Consider the following 17229-nt stretch of genomic DNA (forward strand, 5'->3'; position numbering starts at 1 on the left):
TACACTCTGAGAGAAAACCTATACTAGAATGAATTTGATTTTCGTTTTTAAACAGGTTTTATAATTGTTTTACGATTTTTGTTAGGGGATTATAGCTGAAAATTTTATCGTGTAAGATGAGACAGTACGCTGATGTATTCTTATCTAGGTCCTTTTTCAAATCAAATTCCACTCTCATGATAACTGGAGTGCCCGCTTGTAAAAAGTCCTTTTGATATAAACAATTAATATAGACAATGGGAGCGAGTTTGGTTTGGTTTAGTTGTGGTGAAATTTGCGGGATCAAAAACCGGTTCGGGTTTTGTACCGTAATAGGCTGACTGAAATTGCGAATACATGTCATACAAGATGGCAAATTTATCATTCTCCATATCTAAATTTAGATCGTTATATGGGTAGCGTTCGGCATTTAGGAAAACTTTTACATTTCTCAGCCCAATATCGTTAAACTGACTCACATCTTCCGTTTTTTCATCTCTTTTCGAAATTTGAAATGCTAGAATTATGTGTCTGGGTGTTTCAACTTTTGTAAATGTTTTAACGGACCAATTATGTCGGTTTGTTTTCAAAAGTTCTGGATATTCTACTAACTCCCAACTTCTAAATGCCATAACAATATCAGTATTGCGATCAATTAGTTTTGTAAGTGACAATTCTTGAGGAATTCCTACACATACGTGAGGCATATTCCACGTTAACTTGTCTAAAATTATTTTTACTGTTTCATTTTTATCGGTTGTTATAATGGCATTAGTATCAGAATTGTCTCTAATTAATATCAGCTCTTGTTTACAATTCAAGTTAATTTTTTCATAATCCCCAAAAAATCCCATGAGGAACTTTAAAGGAATACAAACGTTAAATGATCCATGCTTAATATTTACTAATGATTTATTCTCGGATTTATTATTACTTTCAAGTGGATTCCAACCAGCATTTTTTAATCTTGTACACTCGTTTCTATTGTAGGATAGATAGGCTTTTAGGGTTGAGGTTAGACCCACGTCTCTCACAAAATTTATTGTTACTCCATTTGATTGATATCTTAACTCTCTAAAGAGAAAAGCTATTCCATTGTTTATTAAATGAGCTGCTGTTGAAATTGTTCCGTCGGATTTTGTTAGTTTTCCTTCAATGTCCAGATAACTATCACATGGAAGAGTATATTTATCGATTTCATGGATTGGAATTATAATTTCATCGTTGTTGCCCAGTTTCATAGGCAAATATGGTTCGTAAGAATGGAACTCAGTATGAACTATTTTCATTTACGTTGGGCACGTCCATTTTCTTTTTATATGTGTTTCACTTTAAAGCCCAGCGGTTTTAAAAAATTTTTGTTAGCACTTGTTAATCGTTGGGTGCCAACTTTTGAACTGAGTATTTTTTCCGCCGAGTGACCTTCTTATAAGGAGGGTCCTTTTTTTTTTCGTCGTCGTCGTCGTCGCCGTCGTTACTGTTTCGAATGTTGGCGAATGTATCGCTCCTATTTTATCATAAAAAATTGCCATTATATTTTTTAATATGCAATAATTGTAATGTAACGGTTTCGTTGTGAAAATTGACAAGTTGTCCGTCTTGGTCAATAATTTTTATTGTAATTTTATCAATAACTTTAACTGTGACTGGGAAATATAGAATATTTTGTGGTGACTCGATTATCTTGTGTCCAGGAGATACGTTGGGAAAAAACTGATGTATTATGTGTACAGGTTTTCCGTTAAGGTAGGAACCTTGAGCAATACTGCAATCGATACACAAAGAGTTGACTTTTATAATCTCGGCAGGAATGTCTGACATATGATCAAAACCGTCTCCCTTTACAGTTCCATTGTTAAAGCCTAGAATTTTTCCAATTGTCCTATCTTTAAATGTTATATCTGTGGTTGAACGAATGACCGATTTTAAAGTGTTGTTATTGGGAAATACTTTGAATGTAATGGACTTTTCGTTAAATTCCCCTTCAAGGTACCTCTTTAAATCTTGAATTTCATAACTGCCCGGTGGTATTGTTATATAATCTTTACCACTACTGCCGTAGAAAATCTTATTATTTGTCTCATCAATATTTGGAATAGCGTTGAATGTTTCAAAATTTGTGAGACCAATAACATACTCTGCATTTGGATCCAGGTATATTGGTGGATGAAAATCGGATTTTAGTGTTGCAGACTGTGCAGATAGTGCAATTGTAAAAGACATTATATTCTTAGTGTTGTTGTTCACTCTATGAAATATTTGTGACAATAATCTTACAATAAATACTTGTTACTTATTATTATAAAGAAATTTCAAACAAAGATGGCCACAGTTAAATGAATCAAACGATTGATACCCATCAGGATTATAAACAATTTTATTTTTGCTACCATCGCTAAAAAAATATGTTATAAGTTCCATTGGTGGTGGTAAATTTCCGAAACTGTCGAAATAAACTATGTTCTTATTGTGCTTTATGTAGGCCGTCCAATGTGTACCCTCTCCAACAGAACGATCTAAATTAATAATCCCCGACTCCTATTGTTTAATTTTTTTTTGGTAAATTATCACGCATAAAAATGCCTCGAAAATTTGGTATTTTCAACAATTTCACAAACTTATACATATCTAAATTGGAGAGAGGTTTGTTGCGTGGTAGCATCTCTAATGGTTATTTGAATATGGTTTTAAATATAAACCACACTTTTTTATACGGACCTAGAAAAAAACCCTTTCCAATTGGTATTGTTTCCATCTCTCTGTTGTGTCTCTGTTGTCCGGCTAACTTATATTTTGCACTGTTTGCCACATTAATAGCATTAGCTATAGTTGCAGCGGAACTGCCTAGAGCTCCTAGAGCTGACAAACCAGCAAACAATGGAATCAGAGGTAATATTCCACCGGTTTTTTTCGGTACAGGTATAATTCGGAAGCGTGGTTTGTGTACAGCTACGTTGCCTTTTTTAATCGACACTAGGGCATCATTAATTGCATTGTTAATACTTTTATATTTTTTACCGGCTATACCCTTACGACCTCTTCTCACAGCTGCTGCAAAAGATATTCCTTTTCCCAATTTCTTGTTGTTGCTGCTGGGTTTTTTTCCAGGTCTCTTTCGAATAATATCCATTCCTAATTTTGACTTTCCCTTCATTATTCCCGCAACTCCAAGCAACGGCTTTTTCGCCCAAAGAAGCGTTTGATGACTTCAATCGATCTATTGCCTTGTTCGCTAATATCCTGTCGGCCTGATGTCTCGCCTTCAAATCCGAAGACAAAGAATAGGCAATATCGTGCTGCTTACAGGCCTCGTCTAAGGGGTTTTTACCTCTATTACCACGTATAAGTCGTTTATTGAGTTTTGTTCCTGGTCCACAATAATTATAAGTTGGAATATGTAATTCAATAGGCAATTTATTAATTAATGTGTTCAATATGCCACGTCCTTCTCGTTTGACCATTCCGTGCGGAATGTTTATCGATAAATTGTGATTTATCATTATATCTCAATATATGTTACTACTACTCTACTGTATATAATAATTTGAAAGGTAACTTAGCACTCAGTGCTTATATAGGCGTTTTTTCGATCACACATCGAATGTGCATCACGTGCAATATGCGAGTTAAAAAACAATCACATATTTTAACAGTCAAAAATTATGATATAATTGAAAATAAATTTCAAAAACATGGGCCAGTTTTTGGCGGAACTTGTAAAAGAGGATTGATAATTGGTCCGTCAGGTTGTGGAAAAACAAATATTATGATATCGCTATTAACCGATATTAATGGTTTAAGGTTTGAAAATGTGTATATTTATTCAAAAACGCTATATCAAGATAAATATGATTTTTTAAGAAAGGTACTGAAGTCACTTAAAGAAATTGGCTATTTTGAGGGATCGGACAATGAAAGTATCTTATTTCCAAATGACATAAAAAATAACTCAATTGTTATTTTTGACGATATCATATGTGAACATCAAAATATACTTCGAGAATATTTCTCCTTTGGAAGACACAATAACATTGATTGTCTCTATTCTTGTCAAACGTACACATCAATACCTAAACAACTTGTAAGAGATAATGCCAATTTACTGATCATATTCAAGCAAGACAGTACAAATTTGAAACACATTTACGATGATCATGTCAACACCGATATGTCGTTCTTACAATTTAAAGAATTATGTGGTTTGTGCTGGAAAAATAAATATGATTTTGTAGTTATTGACAAAGACTGTCCAATAAATAATGGTCGATACAGACAGGGTTTTGACAGATTTATCTATTTTTAACATATATATGTAAGTAACTGATATAAAATATTGTTAGTATGTATCGCTAAGTCTTTTAATAAACAACAATAATATTATGAATGAAAAAACGGCTAAGGAACTAGTTAAGGCTAGAAAAGCAGTAAAACGCAAATATAGGCAATTGAAGTCAGAAAGTGTGAAATCGGAGAGTCGTCGATATGAAGAATTTAAACCTATAACGGAACCACTTCGAGAATTAATCAAGAACATTAAATCGGAAGCTAGTGCTACAGGTATAAAGAAAGAGAAGGGGGAGGAAGATGAGGAGAAAGAGCTGGAAAAAATAATGACTACGATCAATCATTTTTAATATCTAAAAATCGGCCACGAGACACAAATATTTATAGAAAGTACCTTCCCCCTCAACAGCAGATATCTAATCTTTCTGGTTATGATTACGATGAAGATGTATTTTTTACAAATTATAATAATCCTCCCACGCAGAGCGATCCTCATGATGAAACTTTTCAAGAACCTTCCCTTGCTGACATACAGCAAAATATTCTCGAACTTACAAAAAGTGAAAGCTATGAACAATATCTTGCATCTTTTCATCCGCTAGTTAGAAGTTTCGTAGATATGTCCATAAAGAGCGAACGAGAACTGGATCATACTCACGGATTAGTGCATGACATTGACACAGAGAAATGGAAAATTGGTAACAGTTTAGTGGATTTCGTTGGCCCCGATATCAAGGTAAACAATATTAGGTATGAGGGAACGCCGGGTCTCTATGAATTGCTATTTTTTAAAGAACCACTTGAGTACAAAAGTCAAGATCTGGAAAATTATATGGACATATTAAATCGGACAAACGCCTATAGGAGAAATCATGATGCAAACAATCAGATACAAGGAACTAGCGATTCAAAGTATCTGACAATAATAAAACCGTTTCTAGTAAAAAAGGGAATTATCAAAGAACGAACAGCCAGTGAACCCACTATGCCATCTAGATTTAATAAACCTTTGCCACCGTCCCTTCAAAGACCAAAAACCAGACAACAAAGTAGTGTTAGAAAAAAAGTAGGAGCGGGACGATTGAAGAAGAACATACCATATATGTTAAACTTCTCAAAGAAAAAAACTAATTACGTCTATTACGATGATATTAATGAATTAGTTGAACGGTTAAAACTATTAATTTCGTCACAAATGGCTGGTCATTCAGGACATAATAACGAAATAATTTCAATTCTTGAGGAGTTGCGGGAGGCTAATATTATTGAATAAATACTTTTACTCGCGTTTTTTATTCTTTAGTATGTGGCAACGATGACTATCGACAAGTTTGGATCACACATTTTAAATAAAAATTATATATTACATATTATTATAATTCATTTTTATAATAATTATTTTTCCCTTAAATGATTCACGCATTATAAAAAACTGACTTCCTAGCTTCCTACAAAATTTTTATTAAAAAATTAATGATAGGAGGGCGAATCTTCTCGATAATGTCATTTTAAAAAAGGAGACTCTGTTAGTTTTCATCAGAATCCAACGAGTGGTAGTACAATAAAAGAATTTTATGGTGAATTAATAATGCAATGTCCGATAATTATTGTCAAAGAGGAGGCAAACACTTTATCGATTATTTATTATGAACGGTACAATTAAAGAACAAGTCGTAAACGAATTACATAAACCTGCTAGGAAGAAATACAGAAGGCGCTGCGTAGCAGTGAAAGCTTTGAATGATTTATGGCAGGCTGACCTTGTAGAAATGATTCCGCTAAAATGAACAGAGGCTATCGATATATCCTGGTAGTAATAAATGTTTTTTCTAAGTATGTTTGGGTGCAGCCGGTCAAATCGAAAAGTGGACGAGATGTTACTACAGCTATGAAAAATATTATTGAAGGAGCCGCACCGAATATACCAAAAAATCTACAAACCGATATGGGAAAGGAATTTTTCAATAAGGATTTTAGAGAACTGATGACACAATACAAAATAAATCATTATAATACTTATTCCAATCTGAAGGCTAGTATTGTAGAGCGAGTTAATAGAACTTTAAAAAATATAATGTGGAAATTATTTAGTTTAAATGGAAATTATAAATGGACCGGTATACTTAAAGATGTAGCTTTAAAGTATAATAATACAAAACATAGTACAACCGGTATGAAACCTATAGATATTAATAAAAAACATGAAAAGAACTTATTAGATACCGTATATTCTTACATAAAAATGGTGGATATTAATAGTTCGAAATTTAAAGTTGGAGATTTTGTTAGAATAAATAAACAGAGGGAATTATTTACAAAGGGTTATACGCCTAATTGGTACAATGAAATATTTCAAATTAAAAAAGTGAAATTAACAAATCCCATAACATACATTATTGAAGACGAAAACAAAAACATTATTCAAGGTGGATTCTATAGAGAAGAATCCTGATGTGTATTTAGTGGAAAAAATCTTGCGAAGGAAGGGAAACAAAGTCTACGTAAAATGGTTGGGACTAGACAAAAATCACAACTCATGGATTAACAAATCAGAAATTGTATAAATACATGAAACCAATTATATGTTTCTTGAGTCTTACACCCAGAAACATTGAAGCTGAAGCGCGCTCGCAGAAAGTGTTTACGTGTTTTTTATCAGTGTGTGTGTGTGTGTGTGTGTATGTGTGACCATATTTGTGACACCTTGTGTGTGCAGTAGTAGTATTTGTGACATACGTCTCAATTATGGTATACCTACACGCGTATACCACAATTTTCTGATAGCAAATTCGGTATCCTCGGGTCAAAATTAGTCTGGTCGGCTAGATCCGAAAATTACGTGTGTAAGTTTCCACAAATCAAATATTTATTGGTATCACACACTTTCAGAATTGTGGTAACCTAAACTTCCCTGTATCGCAGCGCCATCTACATTTTTCTACACACTCATATTTGTGGTAAACCCGGAGTTTAGATGCGTACATTCCCGAAACGTACCGATTCAGAATACACACCATATTTAATTTCTATTCTTTTATGTTTTCTGTTGCGTCCCAAATTTTTAAAAAATATTTGGGAATGTACAGGGTGGCGCCTCTCATACGTCGCGGAGGCCCTAAGGAGAACGACAGTTTGTATTGAAATGAAATTTTGTGAGCATATGTAGTTTAATTCAGAGCACTTTTTAAAAATATAGAGACTTCTACAGGGTGTCCCCAAAAAAAGTTACATATCAAAGTTTTATTTTTTGTAATGTATTATATATATACCCTATATATTAATCGATTTTCGGATTCTGGGAGAAAAATAAAGGTGAGTTTTATAATTAAAGTACATAACTAAAATGTAAGGTTTTTGACATATTTAACATTTTCTAGAAATAAAGAACAATTTTAAAATTACAATAAAAGCTACCTAAATTGGAATTTACCCGGTATAGCCTAATATATAGTTAAATTAACTATTGTACTTTAAATCAAATTAAAACTTGATCCAAAAAGTTATACAGGGTGAGACAAAATTAATATTGAACACTGGTTACATTTAAAAGAACGTTACTCTTTTATTTTAAATGGAACACCCAATGTATTATCCAGATATTGGAGAATTCATGTCTCTTCAAAATACTATTAAGGTTGCCTACCCCTCAAACAAAGATTTTCTTAGATATTTTCATTTACATGATTTGATCTAAGTAGATCTTTATTATTTGATAAAATCTAGGTGGCTCTGATATGTCTGACGTTACTTCAACATAGCTGTCTAATTAATCCAACTTTAACAACTAGTTATCATTTTGTGTCAGTTAAAACACACAAAAATTTCTCAGAACTTTGCCGAAAATGCAAACTTATCCTACATCAGAGAGAATTAATATGATTCTATTAGTTGGTGTTGTTAAGTTAGATTGCATTTGCGTGCGTTCACCAATTAATAGAATACTTAAATGTTTATGATTTTATCTAGTCTGGTTTTTTATGGGGATATGTTAAAGACAGTGTTTACAAAACTCGACCAACTATTGTCGACAACATGAGAGAAATTATTGTAGCTGCTCTTCTAGGCAGAACTCCACATATGCCTTTTAAAATGAAAAGATCCTTTTGTTTGTCAGTTAACAGGAAGGGAAGCATTTTGAGCATTTGATTTCATTTTTGTCACATAATTGTAGGTTTATGTCTAGTTTTAATTCTGTCATAATTAAAATATGTTTTAAACATGTATCTTTTTATTACCGTTGAGTATTTTACTCTACAATCTTTATTTTTTGTTAAATTAACAAAAGGTAACATCACACAGCCACCCTAGATTTCTTCAAATAATAAAGATCTACTGACGTAAAATCATAAAAAATAAAATATCTAAGAAAATCTTTGTCTAAGGGGTTGGTAACCTTAATAATATTTTGAAGATATACAAATTCCCTACTGAACACCGGAAAAATATACTGGATGTTCCTTTTAAAATAAAGGAGTAACTTGCTTTTAAAAGTGACTAATATTCCATATTAATTTGGTTTCACTGTATAACTTTTCGAGTCAAATTTCAATTTGGTTTAACATACAATAGTTACTGTAAAAATATCAGGCTATACAAGATCAACTAAAATTTAGGTAGCTGTTATCGAAATTTAAAATTTACTGTTCGTTTTCAAAAAATGTGAAATATGTCAAAATTCTTAGATTCTTTAATAAAACTTACCATTATTTTTTATTTGCTAGAATCCAAAAATCAATTAATATATAGGGTGTTCCGTTAGAAAAAACACAACTTTGATGCCAAAATCTCATTTCGATAAAAAACTACCGTTCTCCTTGGAGCTATGTATGAGAGGATCCATCCTGTATAAGGTAGATTTTCAATCATTTACTCCGCATGAACAAACACAAATGCATTTTTAAATGGAACACCCCGTATTTTGATATATTATGATTTTAATTAAAAATAAGTATTATTCATTTAACTTAATATTATGAATAATTATTGTACTGTTTTTAATTAATTACATTTGAAAATTGACATTTTCAGATTTTGAAAAGCAGTTCATGTGCCTTATGAAAGACTTTTAAATAACGATATAATAACATAGACACAACCTGGTTTGGCTGTTAATATTTAATGGTAAAGACAAATCTAAGAAATACTAAAAAAATATAATTTTCAAACATGAATAATTCAAAAGTAATTGAATCAGTGTATGGTACGTTAAATGAAAAATTCCAAAAAAAATTGATTAGAATCAAATCAAAAAATTTTTTTAGAATCAATATCTGCTATGAGTTTCTCCATTTAAAACAATTCAATTTTGATCGGTTTTATCTTGTCTTTCAGGTACTCCTTTGTATAAATATAAATGCGCCAAAAAAACTACATAATATATCCTAGAATATTTAATAAAAATATATATAGGGTGTTTCTTAATGAAATAGTTGGGTTCACGAGGAAAATTATTGGTTAATTTTAAGAAAAAAAACTTCACAGGAAACTAGTTCCTAAACCTATCAACTTGATAACTGAGATACAGAGTGGACAAGGTTCCTAGAATCGTTTTGGCGGAAAATTAACTCAAGAGTCGCCTCTAAATCTCATTGAGGAACACCCTTATATCATAATATATTATTAAAAGGTTAATTATACAGTAGGTCCCCGGATTGTCTTTACAAGAGGAGAAACTTTTTTATTATTGATATTTTGAGAAAAACGCATTCGTCATAAAAATTTTTGCTTGTTCTAAAATGGTTAATCCCGTTTATACTTTTCCAAATTTCCATACCGTTTTAGAGAAAATTAAAAAAAAAACTGAAAATATGGTTGAATTTTTTGAAAGTCTTAAAAATCAAATCGCGTTTCTATGGTTTTCGGTCTTTGTTGTTATTGATAGAATTTTAATTAACGTCATATTTTTTGCGTCTTAAAATGATAAAGAAACACAAAATTTATTTAGTTGAATGCTACGGAAAGGATGATAATGGTCATCGGAAAATGTGATACCTTAACAATAGCAAAACATATGTCATTAATCAAAATTCATAATTCTCATCTATCAAAGAATGAAATCTAAATTATATTACTCGTACCATAAAAACTCGTTTTCATTTTTAGGGCTTAGAAAAAATCAACGATATTTTCATGTTTATCATTTTCAAACGGGATTAACCATTTTAGAACAAGCAAAAATTTTTATTAAGAATGCATTTTTCTCAAAATATTAATAATAAATATGTTTTTCCTCTTGTAAAGACAATCCGGACACATAGTGTATATTAGTTATATATTATTACCATATCATATTAAAATTTTCCGCGAGGAAAATCCCGAACGTATTCTAAATGATATGATAGTCGGTCGCTTAGGGTTTCCAAACCGGATGCCCGGTGTATATTTATCCCCGAAATACCGATATTAAATCCCGGGATTCCGAAAATGTTGACAAATTTTAATGCCCAATCTAAAATGATTCGAGTTAGTCTTTCAAATATCATATTTTATTTGTACTAACAGCGCTTTCAGATGGAGCGGAGCGTCCTCGCGTACCGTCCGCGTGTTCCACTAGTTCAAATGCACAATTTTACATGGGTCGCGCGTATGCTCTGTCCGTCCGGATGAGATCATCGACGGCTATCTTATCTTGAAAAAATATCCGTGCGGACGCTCCGCGCGTACGGTCGCGCTGTGTCCTGAAAGAGCTGTTACAGCGTTTTCAGATAGAGCGGAGCGGCCGCGCGTACCGTCCGCGAGTTCTATTACAGCGCTTTCAGATGGAGCGGAGCGTCTACGCGGACCGTCCGCCAGGTCCATGAATTTAAATGAACATAATTTCACATGGGTCGCATATGCTCCGTCCGGATGAGCTATCTTGAAAAAACATCCGCGCGGACGGTCCGCTCCATCTGAAAGCGCTGTAAGCCGAACGTCAATATCTAAGTGTTATATTTCCGTGTTTGCTATATTTTTTTTGCAACAAGAATTTTATTTTTTTTTACTAACTACATATGGAAAATTACTTTGTTTATTCTATTTTAATAAAGCTCTTTCCTCATTTTCTTTTTGATATATTATGTAGCTGCATTTTTATTAAATATTTCTTTAGATTAAATTTCTCATTCTGATCCCCGCGATTCCGAGATTATAGGTTCTTATTCCGAGATTTGAAATAATTGGAAACCCTACTTACACTGAGTGAAAGTTTTTTTTATATCGTTAGTTGTATTGGCTAAATATTTGTGAACAATGGGTTAGAAATACCGTTTGATCGAAAAAGAAACGGCGTCATAGACGCCTGGGGAATGACAATAGTTGCTAGTTTCGGCGAGGTCAATCTCTAGACGCTAGTTTCTAAAAATTGACATAAAACTTATCAAAAATTAATACTAATTTTCTAACATCTAAAAAATGATTGAATGTTTCCAGACTCACAAATCTACTTCCAAAAAAGTATTTTTTTCTCGAATTTTAAATTGCATTATTAAAAAATAATTTTTACTAAGATAAAAATAAATTACAACCTTCTTAAAGTCAATTGGCAGTAAGCGCCATGAAAAAATAAAGAATAGTACGGGCCAAGTAAATGGAGATCTAGGACTTGACCTCGCTCATAATAATAATTATTGATTGTCATTCCTCACCCGTCTTTGACACCGTATTTTTTTCGATCGTATGGTACGTTACGATTTTTTTCGGTAAATATGTGATAATATAATATAGCTGCTTGAACAAAAACAATGATTCCAAATAGCAATATGTAGCATCCACAAACACTAATTCTGAATCAGCGTACCTACCCTACACGGAAATTACTAAAATGTTTATATTAAAAGGTTAATTGATAAATACTCACATTCGACAATAGTTGTGGAGTCCTTTATACAGGAAGTTGAAATTTGTATATTTGTGGTATCTATATTACACACTTTTATGGTGCAAGGTATTTGTGGTAGCACAAATACACATTCTAGAATTATAATATTTGTGGAACAGGTTTCCACAATTAATAAATGCCAATAACTTTCTTACGGTGGAGTGTATAGACATATAAATTATATTTTTAGGTCGTGGACAGCGAGTTCGTATCATTTCGTACAAAAATAGAGATGCTACCACAAATGTCTTTACTGCACGGTTGTCACAAATATGGTCATACGTGTATAGGTGTATGTGTGTGTGTGTGATGTAAAGTGTGACAGTGGCCGCGTGGCGTGGTGAAGCGAATACGAACTCATAACTCCTAAATATGTTTTATGTTAAGAACATTTTTTTTCACATCGCAGAAATCCGCCTAACATATATTCAAATTCGACTGCGTCTACTGATTGCCGCAATGCTCGGATGTTTCCTGGACTAATTAGCGTAGCGAAAATCTAGGTACTTTCCCTCAATCTGGAACTGGGAACTGGAACATTTGGCAGAATAACATTTTTTTTTAATTTTCAGGAGGAAAAGTATCTGGATTTTCCGGAGGATTTTCGTTATTAAAAGTTAGTTTAGAAATTAGAAATATTCGAGAATGTTGGTAGCCGAGCTGACGAATGCTCTTAATAAAGCGGATTTTTGCGATGTGATGCAACTTTTCTAGACATCTAGCTTAAAAAGTTCCTGTATTTTTTCCAAAAAGAGTTGAAAACTTTTTAAAATGTTTTTGATATTATAATAATAGTGTTATATTTGGTTTTATTTGTTTTTTTGTCAAATAAAAATGACAAATAAAAATATTTTTGAAGGTTCTACAGTTTTTTATTTGGTTTGTTAAAAAAAACGAAATATTCTAAATGATTTTTTTAAAAGCTATGTAAGCTAACTTGTTATTTTATTACAAGTGACCAGATGCCTCCCAAAAGTGAATTTTAGGAAATGGACATGTTCGAGACCATGTCCTAAACTGAAACTTACCTTTGAAAGGCACCTGCCCACCTGTTATAAAATAACAAGTTAGCTTACATATAGCTTTTAAAAAAATAATTTAGAATATATTTCTCAATACTGAGTGAAATTAATACTCAGATATGAGTACTAATCGAGTTAAGTGTAACACAAATTTGAGTAAAAGTCACTCAATAAAAGGTGTCTTGAACTCAACACTTAGTGAGTTCACTCATTTTAAAGTGAATAAATTATCAAAATCGATCAAAATCCTACTCAAGGTAAACAATAATGAGTAAAAGGAGTCTTTCTGTCTAATCTCGATTGAGTGAAAACACTCAGTGCTTTTCACTCTGAGAATTGAAGATTCACTCGGTTCTGTAGAGTGGAAATTTCACTCAATCGGGTGTGGACAGAAATTGAGAAAGTATTGAGTGAAATCTGAGTGAAATTTCACTCATTTTTTTTTACAGTGTATAGTGTCTCAGGTTCTACAAGCTCTTTAATAGAAAAAGAGTGTTAATGTTCACCCTTAAGACCAAACATTTTAACATAGGCTGTTATGTCCGAAGGTGATATGTCTCCTAGGTCTAGCGTGGTTTTGCAAACATCTCAAACTTGGTCCTGCACCTAGCGGGACAAGAACACATAACGTGCTTCATTGTTTCATCATCTCCATATAGAGTCAGCATTCGGCGTCTTCCACCAGTCCCATCCTCTGTAGGTGTGATCTCAGCCGGCAGTGGCCCGTGTATACTGCAGTGAGCGTAAGCGCTCCATTCCTACCAGCCTTTAAGAGTTCTCCTGTTCTACGTTTGGACTGTCATTCCAGTTCCGAAACATCGCACCCAACCCATTCCAGAGCCTGTCGCTTACGATATTTTTTGGAACGCTAAATGTCTGTTCTGGGTCTACGAACGGCGAACCTGCTCTAGTATTGAACCTGCACCAGTTTTGGTAAGGGAATCAGCACGTTCGTTTCCCTCTAGGCCGACATGTCTCGGTATATGGATACCGACGAATATGGTTCAGCGACACTTTGTTCCCCGCTCTAATATATTGAGTAGTCTACAATGAAGAATCGTCATAGGCGTGTTTTTCGTTGCCTCAAGTGCTTTCAACGCGGCATCCGAAAATGTGCTTGTTGTTTTCCCGGTGAATTGTTGTTAATATTGTTCTAAATGTATGGTTGTATAAATGGTTATATTGGTTAGCGTTGCCGAACATATTGTTGATAAAGAACATTGTATAGATCTTAATAATTTAAAATTAATTAAACAAGTCTCAAATTACAGGCAATTAGATGCATATGAAAGCATCAGAATTAATAAATGTAAAGATAGTATGAACAGAGACAACGGTCCAATTCCTTCAAGTTCTTTGTTCCTACTACTCTAGTGGCGGAAATCTAACTGTTACACTCATTTGGCTCTGACTCGGTTGGCTAGTTTTTGCCACGCCCACTCGGTGCCCACTGGGCGAGTATATAAACGCTCAACTTGTAGATTGTACTTTAGTTTATAATTATCTGCTGATGATGCTAACATGGTTAGCGAAACGCGCGTCCAGTGTAAAAAGAAAAGGTGTTTTGGTGTATTGTGGTGATTTAGTGTTTTTATTTTGCTGTTTAACACCAAAGGTTCCAACCCTCAACTGTAATATTTTTTCTGATCTCAGAAATATATTATACTTTATTGATTTCAAGATTAGGTTAGGTAGTTAACCATTTTGTTTTACATATGCCATTTTTAAACATTTATATCAAATTTAAACTAAACTAGCAATAATTGATAGTTTAATTATCAATCTATCAATAATTAATTATTCAATTGTTTTCGGTCACTTCCTGTTTCACCGGAAATGACTACAACTTTTGATTTTTAAATTAATTCGGTATTTTTATTACTTTACCCGGTAGAAAATGACATTAAATTATTCGTAAAAAAATACTTTCTCCAAATATGCTAATGAGCCACACTCGTTCCATTTGAAAAAATTGAGATATGATTAAAAATACGATTTGGGCATCTTTTAACCGGCCAGGACAAAACACTAAAAGCATTAGACGGTCAATCTATTTTTCCAAGGCTCCCTGATTAAAAATTAGTATTTTTAACATAGCCATGGCAATCCATGGAGAAATTTAAAATACGATTTTTTATTAAGTGAGAAAGTAAAAAGTTGACGTATGATATGTCATTCTATTCAGAATGTCATTTTCTATCGAATAAAGTAAAAAAAATACCGAGGATGCCATTCACAAATCATCATTTTAGTCATTTCCGGTGCAACAGGAAGTGACCAAAAACAATTGAATGCGTCAATCAATCCTAATTTAGGTCATACTAACATACCAAATCTCGTCTGTTTATCTGAAAAAATAAAAAAGTTATAGGGGGTGGGCTACTTTTGAGACGCACGCACCCGGTATGCTCAGACAATCAAGCACCACTTAAGGTGCTTATTAGCCCAACCTTTTCATCGAATCTCATTTGGATAGGCCTGGATGAACTTGGAACTTTGGCAGAAAGGAACAGAATTAAATAACTCTGGGTGCAGGACAACAACAAAATATCAAAGACAACGAAAAATCCGATGCACGAGCAAAACAAGGATCATCAGAATCTTCCCTGGGGCCAAAACCAGCACTGGAAATACCAAATGTATGGCCGTAGTGCAGTAAAATCCTGGATCACGCAAAACACAGGAGCACAAGAAGAGCAATGACTTTATCCAAGGCCCTAATTCTAAAATCACACAGGAGCTGTGTTCAAAAGCTAACAGAAATAATAAGCTAGCAGTTAATGCTTAGCAGAAATAAAGGGCACATTACAGGTTTCTTGAGAAGATATATGTCACAAGTGCCAACCTAATGGCAACCTAGTGGTAACCAACTGGCAACAAGCTCAACCTGTATCAAGAAAGTATTTGCTGCAGACTCTCAAAACTTTAAAGTTCCTGAAACAGCAGAGCGCATTATGTCTCACTGCGAGACTCAGGATTACAATGGACACTTTCTATTTGAAAAAATAAAGCTAGAACCGGAAGATCTATGTTCCTATCCTATCAAAGACAAGCTGGTGGTTATGTAGGTCTTTGAAAAAAAAAGAAACAAAGAAGTTATGGTCAACAAAGCGGGACAAAATAAAATAAAAACACTGTACCTGTGATCCGACAGTGTATCCTCCATTTTTAGAGACGATTGCCTCAAATTTTTCCAAATAGTAAGGTATATCTTCTTCAAAGAACTTTTTCCTGTGTATCTCTTTCTGTGCAGGATCGTTTTCCAGGAAATACTTCAGACCCTCTAAAATGATAAATAAAAAAATGTATGTCATTGGAAAAAAAAATGGTAAAATATAGTTTTATGAAAAAAAAAATACAAAAAAAGACACTACTGTATTTTTCTGATATTTTACATTAAAAAGGTAGTATCTGTGGTGCTCTATCCTAGACCGGCACTCTATATAGAGATGGTCGAACCCGTTATTTTTAAATAACAGATGAAACTGATACTGTTAAATATAACAGCTTAAAATAACAGATATCTGTTATTTTTAACTGTATTGTTAAACATCTAAAAGAACATAGTCAAAATTGTAGTGAAATCAGTAATATCTTTATATTTTTTTCATATCTAAAATTTAAAATTAATCAAAAAACAAGAATTTTTCTTATCTTTTTGAATATATTTATATTATATTATTAATAATTAAGAAAAATAATAGTGTTTTAAATAACGATCAACATTAATTACTGATATTTAAAAAAGAGTTAATAACTTTGACGGTCTTCATGTATTTCAGTTGTTGAGAAGTACCTAATATTGTTCTTTAGTAGATTTGTAAATCACAATTTTTTGATATCGTTATTGATGATAGGTAAATAATTTTTTAAAATATTTTTTTTTGAGTAGTTTCAAAACTTAGCAAAAATAATGAAAGTACGCACTTAAAAATATTAGTAAAAATAACTAAATATTAGTTATTTTTACTAATATAACAAAACTCTAAAATTTAAATAAATATACAGGGTGGCGCACCTCATTCGCCTCGGTTGATTATACGAAAACGGAAAGATGTAGAAACAAAATATTTTATGGGTATATCT

General features: G+C 32.7%; 1 protein-coding gene across 1 annotated transcript; it reads right to left on the reverse strand.

Annotated features, from left to right (window-relative positions):
* Positions 1-224: 224 nt before the first annotated feature.
* On the reverse strand, positions 225-1268 carry LOC115889753. Its single transcript, XM_030909820.1, has one exon. It carries the CDS (start codon positions 1266-1268, stop codon positions 225-227), a length of 1044 nt encoding a protein of 347 aa, XP_030765680.1.
* Positions 1269-17229: the final 15961 nt, after the last annotated feature.

Source organism: Sitophilus oryzae, unplaced genomic scaffold (assembly GCF_002938485.1).
Source record: "Sitophilus oryzae breed Bouriz unplaced genomic scaffold, Soryzae_2.0 scaffold_846_pilon_pilon, whole genome shotgun sequence".
Lineage (NCBI taxonomy): Eukaryota > Metazoa > Arthropoda > Insecta > Coleoptera > Curculionidae > Sitophilus > Sitophilus oryzae.

What these genes read in the sequence shown, in the direction of transcription:
- LOC115889753 (XM_030909820.1), bottom strand. Translation starts at nt 1,268, where the DNA reads ATGAAAATAGTTCATACTGAGTTCCATTCTTACGAACCATATTTGCCT.